The 7,057-nt window shown below is 54.9% G+C and overlaps 1 protein-coding gene and 1 long non-coding RNA gene across 2 annotated transcripts in view; one reads left to right on the plus strand and one right to left on the minus strand.

Annotated features, from left to right (window-relative positions):
* Positions 1-2,934: 2,934 nt before the first annotated feature.
* LOC116100465 lies at positions 2,935-4,422 on the minus strand. The gene is made up of 2 exons (XR_004122589.1): positions 4,020-4,422; positions 2,935-3,623 (listed from the first exon to the last, which is right to left on the minus strand). It is a non-coding gene; the product is annotated as an uncharacterized LOC116100465 (long non-coding RNA).
* A 152-nt stretch (positions 4,423-4,574) lies between these two features.
* Positions 4,575-7,057, plus strand: part of Cebpa (CCAAT enhancer binding protein alpha) — a 2,784-nt gene continuing 301 nt past the window's right edge. Inside the window, exon 1 of the mRNA XM_031386188.1 lies at positions 4,575-7,057. This exon is cut by the window's right edge and continues 301 nt beyond it. Within this exon, the coding sequence (XP_031242048.1) occupies positions 4,855-5,937 (1,083 nt within the window). The 5' untranslated portion in view covers positions 4,575-4,854 and the 3' untranslated portion in view covers positions 5,938-7,057.

The raw sequence follows: 7,057 nt of genomic DNA on the forward strand, positions 1-7,057 counted from the left end.
AGAGAGACTCACTGTGTGGCCCTGACTGGTGGGAAACTCTCTTTGTAAACCAAACTGGCTCAAACTCACATAAATCTGCCTGCCTTTGCCTATCAAATGGACTAAACGTGTATACCACCCCCTTCCCTATTATTGTTTTCCTAAAGCTAAGTTCTAAGTCAAAATCTGGTCCTCCAGCACATTCTGAAATTTGTTTTTTGCTTGTTTTGCTGGACTGGGGATGGAAATACTGTACAAGGCTCTACTAGAGAGTCACACCCTCAACCTCTTACTAATGAAGTCAAGGCAGGTGCTCTACCACTCAGCCACACTTCCAATTCTCTCTCTTTCTTTCTTCCTAGCTGGACTGAGACTCACTATGTAGCCTCAACTGGTGTTGATCTCAGTGAGATCATAGAACCTGTGATTCTCCCGCCTTAGCCTTCCAGTGCTTAGATTACGGCCATGTATTTATTTAATACCACATTACTTAGTTAGTATTATTTATGTATTACCAAATTACTGGCTCTGTGGTAATTTGGTATTTAATAAAACATGAAATGGGGGCTGCAATTTGTACCATTGTTCTTGACCCCTTAGGCACATGGAGAGGACACACCCATGTTCAGCATTTGATTTAATGGGTGCCTCTTTGCTGGATGGCGGGGTTCAGGAAGGAGTATACATCAAAATGCCATAAAGAACTTTTCCCAATTTGCTAAATAAAACTAACATGATTTTTTAAAAAATATTCTGCAGTTTGATTTGATTTTCTTCTAGAATCTGCTTTTGCTTATCGGCTAATAGCTTCTGGCAAATGGAAAATATAACACAAACAACAAAAAGAAATCACACACGTGTCACAGTTGGTGTATAGGAGAAAAATGGGAAGAGCTGATTCTCAGGATCTCAGGATTTATATATATATATATATATATATATATATATATATATATATATATATATATATATATTTAGGGTTATGATCTTACATGGCATCCACAGCTACATTTCCCAACAGGCAAATCACTTCTGGGGTGTTTGGTAGAGAGCAATATCACACAGCTTTACCTAAGACCAGGCTGTGAACCCCTATAATCACACTCAAGTGAGTTCCTTAGTGTCACAAATTTCTGGAGAAAACCAGAACCCCAACAATGTATGCTACTAGAATCAGATAGTTCAAGAACAGCACAAGACAGTCTTATCTATCAGTATCAACAGCTTGCCCAGAACTGAGCTCAGCATATACGCTTCCTAATCCTTCCACAAGCCCTACAATGAATTACTGAGAAATTCAGTAACTTGTCTAAGGTCATCCGGCTGGTAAATGACGAGGTAGGTATTTTAATGGGTCTTTGGAGCCCCTCACTTACTCAGGGCCTCCTGATAAGATGTGTAATCTACTGGGTGAGTCCAGGAGCTTCTCCAATAACTAATAAACTATGGATAAGAAACACTTTACAATCCAGCCAGTGGTGTCTGGCAAGTGAGTCCCCTGTGCTCCTTGCTCCAGGGACTTGGAGGAAGACATACATGTTGCAAGATGTCAGCTCCAGCCAGCTGGGAGCCTGTTTAGATAGGTCCTAGGTCGCCTCTGTAGCCTCTCCGGGCAGAGGGAATGGGTTGAAAGAAGTTCTTTAGATGTAGCCTAAGACTGTTGGTGAATCTGTAATCCTCCTGCCTCAGCCTCTAGACTGTTAATGTTACAGGTATGTACCACCACACCCTTTTGGGGATCTCACGTTTCTCACCTAGCTGAAAGCTCCTCTCCATTCTAGCTGGAGTAGGCTCTCAGAAACCCAAATGGGACGGACAAAAAAATAAAATTATAAAATAAATAAATAAAAAAGCTTCCAGACTAGCCACCAGAGGATAAATGCTCCGTGAGATAAAGCAGGTTCCCTTACCTGGGATGGCCTTGGCCATCAACCCAACCCTGTCTGTGGATCCAGCCTTATCTAGGCCCCTCCCTAACTCTCCCCACACTCCAGCCTGTCAAACACCCTTGTCCTTTGTTACCAGAACAGGCCATGCTCTGGGCAGCCTCTCCACCTTTGCACCTGCTGTTCCCTCCTCCAAACCGGTGGGGGTGGGGGAGGCTTTTCTTCCTTATCCTTCCAGCGACTTCCTGCCTACTTCAGGAAATATCTCAAAAGCTCACGCCTTGAATGAAGACCTCTCCCACGGCCCCGTTTCAGTCGGCCGCAGTGGGATTCCACTAACTCAGTTGTGTAAAGACACATATTTGACCCTCACTCCGGAGGCTGGAAATCAGTGCCACTGAAACCCGGAAATCAGTGGCTGCCTTCTCCAGAGCCTATAGTGTTCCTGGAGCTGGGTGTGAATACAGCCTTAACGATCGGTTCCACCTTTAACCCATTTCATGGGTAATGGCTTGCCCCCTGCGCCTTTGGTGTCCCCCTCTATGATGACACTTTTCCTACCAGCTGACTGCATATCACATATCTGTCCCTCTACTTGTGTCACATGCAGGGACACTTCTCACGCACCCCTGGGTGTTTAGAGCAGTAAAAAAGGATTCTGTCAGCTACTCGGGACCAGCAGATTTGGGGGCGGGACTCCCAGTCCCCGCCCCTCACCTCACACACTTATCCCATCCTTCTTTGTTGATGACAGTATTGTGCTCCAGCTTCCTCCAACCTTAAGTTTCTATGCTTGCATAAGCAAGGGCAACTAAAGCCATCAGCCTCCTGCTGATGACTCTGTTAGCTAGGAACTTTCTCACAGGGTTCCCTTTCCCCTCGGGGAAGAAACCAACCAACCAACCAAACAAACAGTATCTTTAACTCAGTGGAAAGACTGAAGATCCCTCTCAGTCTTTCTTTAAGAAATCCTTTAAGGATTTCTCTCCAGGGTACACTCCACAGGTGCATGGTGTATTAATGGGTCGCGCGCATCTGGCCCAGAAAGCGATCCTCCGCTCACACCAGGTTGTTTATTTAGTGTATCTGCTTTTTATTCTCTCTGTTCAAAAGCATCAAGCTAAAAATATCTTGTTTATGCGCTCTGGACCGAAAATGAAGCAGTTGGGCCATTAATCACTGAGAATATGTTGACTGAGAATTTGATTAAAGTACAGGATGCGTCCTCCAGACGAAGTCGGTTCTTTACTGTAACCACAGTGGAAGCACAGCAGACCTCCCCAACAGTTTTTAGCCGCTCCTCTTTGAGCCTCCTGGGAGAATCGCTGCGCCTTTCCTGGCCTAAAATGGCCATTGCACAGGGGGTCTTGACCTGCGCACTCTAGTGTCGCAGGAAGACCCCCAGCATAGAACACGGACAAATGGAGTTCGAGAGGACTCAAGACCTCAGCTCAAAACGCCTCAAAACGGTCTTCGGGGGTGAAAAAAAAAAAACAAAAACAAAAAACAAAAAACAAAAAAAACGAGAGACGTGGATGCTCACCAGGCCCCTTCTGCCCGGACCTCCACGGCCGCGATCCAGGTGGAGAGTGAACCGGACGCCACGTGGCTGGGGAGCAGAGACACGCAAACTCCTGCCCACAGCCGCGAGCCTGTAGGCGGCGCGGTGCCGAGGATCCCGAGGACCCGACAGGGGCCTCCCAGTGGGTGCTCCGTAGCCAGGAACTAGACAGCCGAACTACCGAGATTAGTGGCCCCCTGAATGACAGCAGGGAAAGAAAGCTGTGGCTTCAGGCCCCTGACTATGGGCCCCGCCAGGGGATCACGGTCCCCGATTCAAGTTCACTCCTCTCACTCCAACACCCTGCCCTCTCACGGCCCCTGCGCGCTCTCCTTAGGGTCCTTTTCCGCGAGTCTCAGAGGACCCACCCGCCGGTCCCGGGGGATGGGGGTGGGGGGCTCCGGAGCACTAGACTAGAGGCTTCACGCAGGGTAGCAGCGTCCGCCTTGTAAGGCTAGCAATCCTATCGCTCTGGCCTGGAGACGTAATTAAAAAGAAAGTTTTCCAACCCGGGCGGGTGGACCAGCCAGGTCCTCCAGGCTGTGGAGTTAGCGGCCGCCTCCGCTCCCCGCCGGGTCCTAGCGCCCTACTACCCTGAAGAGTCCGTGGGACTCTGGAGATCTGGAGAAGCCGAGCGAGAAAGAGAGGTGCTTTGCCTGGAAGCAGTGAGGTCGCCTAGAGTTCAGAGATAAAGACGCACAGTCTTTGCGCTCGGGGCCTCGCCACTCGGCGGTGCGCACTAGGTTGCTGGTCCAAAGCAGTCTCCAACCTCCCCGCGTCGCGGCTCTCCTCCTCAGTCCTTTAGAAATCCGTGTGGGAGACGCAGGCCTAGTCCCTGCTTTTAAGACAAGTTTTCACCACGGTAGCTCAAGACTAACATCCTCTCTCCAAACGCCCCCCAACCTCCACCTCCCCTCGCTCGGCCTCTGGATGCTCCCGGGGCTCCCTAGTGTTGGCTGGAAGTGGGTGACTTAGAGGCTTAAAGGAGGGGCGCCTAACCACGGACCACGTGTGTGCGGGGGCGACAGCACCGCCGGGGTGGGGCTGAGCGCGGCAAGCCGGGTTCGCCTTGCAGCGCAGGAGTCAGTGGGCGTTGCGCCACGCTCTCTCTCCACTAGCACCATGCTCCCGCCCCACTCACCGCCTTGGAAAGTCACAGAAGGAGGAGGAGGAGGAGGAGGAGAAGGCGGGCTCTAAGACCCAGCAGGCACCATGCCGCTGGCGCCCTCGGTCCGAGACCCGCTTGGACACCAGGGGGCGATGCCGACCCTCTATAAAAGCTGTCCCCGCGCGGGCCTGGCCATTCGCGACCCGAAGCTGCGCGGGCGCTAGCGAGTTGGGGCACTGGGTGGGCGGCGGCGACAGCGGCGCCACGCGCAGGCTGGAGGCCGCCGAGGCTCGCCATGCCGGGAGAACTCTAACTCCCCCATGGAGTCGGCCGACTTCTACGAGGCGGAGCCGCGGCCCCCGATGAGCAGCCACCTCCAGAGCCCCCCGCACGCGCCCAGCAACGTCGCCTTTGGCTTTCCCCGGGGCGCGGGCCCCGCGCCGCCCCCAGCCCCACCTGCCGCCCCGGAGCCGCTGGGCGGCATCTGCGAGCACGAGACGTCCATAGACATCAGCGCCTACATTGACCCGGCCGCCTTCAACGACGAGTTCCTGGCCGACCTCTTCCAGCACAGCCGGCAGCAGGAGAAGGCCAAGGCGGCGGCGGCGGGCCCCGCGGGTGGCGGCGGTGACTTTGACTACCCCGGCGTTCCGGCGGGCCCCGGCGGCGCGGTCATGTCGGCGGGGGCGCACGGACCCCCACCCGGCTACGGCTGCGCGGCGGCCGGCTACCTGGACGGCAGGCTGGAGCCCCTGTACGAGCGCGTCGGGGCGCCCGCGCTGCGGCCGCTGGTAATCAAGCAGGAGCCCCGCGAGGAGGACGAGGCGAAGCAGCTGGCGCTGGCCGGCCTCTTCCCCTACCAGCCCCCGCCGCCCCCGCCGCCGCCGCACCCGCACGCGTCTCCCGCGCACCTGGCCGCCCCCCACTTGCAGTTCCAAATCGCGCACTGCGGCCAGACCACCATGCACCTGCAGCCTGGCCACCCCACGCCGCCGCCCACGCCCGTGCCCAGCCCGCACGCTGCGCCCGCCTTGGGTGCTGCGGGCCTGCCGGGCCCCGGGAGCGGGCTCAAGGGTTTGGCCGGCGCGCACCCCGACCTACGCACGGGCGGCGGCGGCGGCGGTGGTGGCGGTGGCGCGGGCAAGGCCAAGAAGTCGGTGGACAAGAACAGCAACGAGTACAGGGTACGGCGGGAACGCAACAACATCGCGGTGCGCAAGAGCCGAGATAAAGCCAAACAGCGCAACGTGGAAACGCAACAGAAGGTGCTGGAGTTGACCAGTGACAATGACCGCCTGCGCAAGCGGGTGGAACAGCTGAGCCGTGAACTGGACACGCTGCGGGGCATCTTCCGCCAGCTGCCTGAGAGCTCCTTGGTCAAGGCCATGGGCAACTGCGCGTGAGGCGCGCGGCTGCGGGACCGCCTTGGGCCGGCCCCCTGGCTGGGGACCCGGAGGATGGTTTCGGGTCGCTGGATCTCTAGGCTGCCCGGGCCGTGCATGCCAGGACTAGGAGATTCCCCGGTGTCGCCTGAAAGCCTGGCCTGCTCCGTGTGTCTCCTCCCTTCTTCTGAGCCGGACTCGGTGCGTCTAAGATGAGGGAGTCAGGCCGTGGTGTTTTCTCCTTGAGACCGAGAGACTTTTCCGCGGAGCAGAGCTGGGAGCCCGGCAGTTCTAGTATTAAGGAAGTAGCCTTGTGCCTTGGATACTCAAAACTCGCTCCTTTTCCTACCGAGTAGGGGGAGCAAACATGTGCCTTGATATTTTATTAGGAGGAGTCCTTCTTCCTCTCGGGCCTCAGCTGGCCCCCATGGGAAAAAAAATGAAGGGTGCAGGCCCAGGGCAGGAGGAAGATTCAGGAAGCTGAGATCCCTGCAGTGCCCCAGCTGCCCCTCAGTCCCTGTCCTTAGAGGGGAGGGACTTAGGGTGTTGGGGATTTGAGTCTAAGAGGGTCCCACCCCCAGCCACAGGGGGATGGAGGGTTCCTAACCCCTTGTTTTTCGCACCTCCACCTACATTCCCCCCCCTCCCAGCTTCCAACAGGCCAAGTTTCCTGGGTGAGTTCATGGAGAATGGGGACACCACCCCCCAGTCAGACCAGAAAGCTGAATTGTGAGTTAGCCATGTGGTTAATCGAGTGGTAGGAGACAGGGACCTAGGTTTCTGGTCTTTGGAGGTGGGAGATAAAAGGACACTGGGACCACCGGCCTTGTGTGTACTGTATGTCGCCAGCCGCTGTTGCTGAGGGAACTTGAAGCACAATCGATCCATCCCAGAGGGACTGGAGTTATGACAAGCTTCCCAAATATTTTGCTTTATCATCCGATATCAACACTTGTATCTGGTCTCTGTGTCCCAGCGGTGCCTTGTGCAATGTCAGTGTGCACGACTATGCTAAACCACCATTTTATTTGGTCTTTTGTTTTGGTTTGGTTTTGCTCTGATTCTTGCCAAACTGAGACTCTTCACTAACGGCTGGGGGAAGGAGCTGAGTGAGGCTCTCATTCTTTTTGGTTTAGGGATG

Source organism: Mastomys coucha, unplaced genomic scaffold (assembly GCF_008632895.1).
Source record: "Mastomys coucha isolate ucsf_1 unplaced genomic scaffold, UCSF_Mcou_1 pScaffold21, whole genome shotgun sequence".
NCBI lineage: Eukaryota > Metazoa > Chordata > Mammalia > Rodentia > Muridae > Mastomys > Mastomys coucha.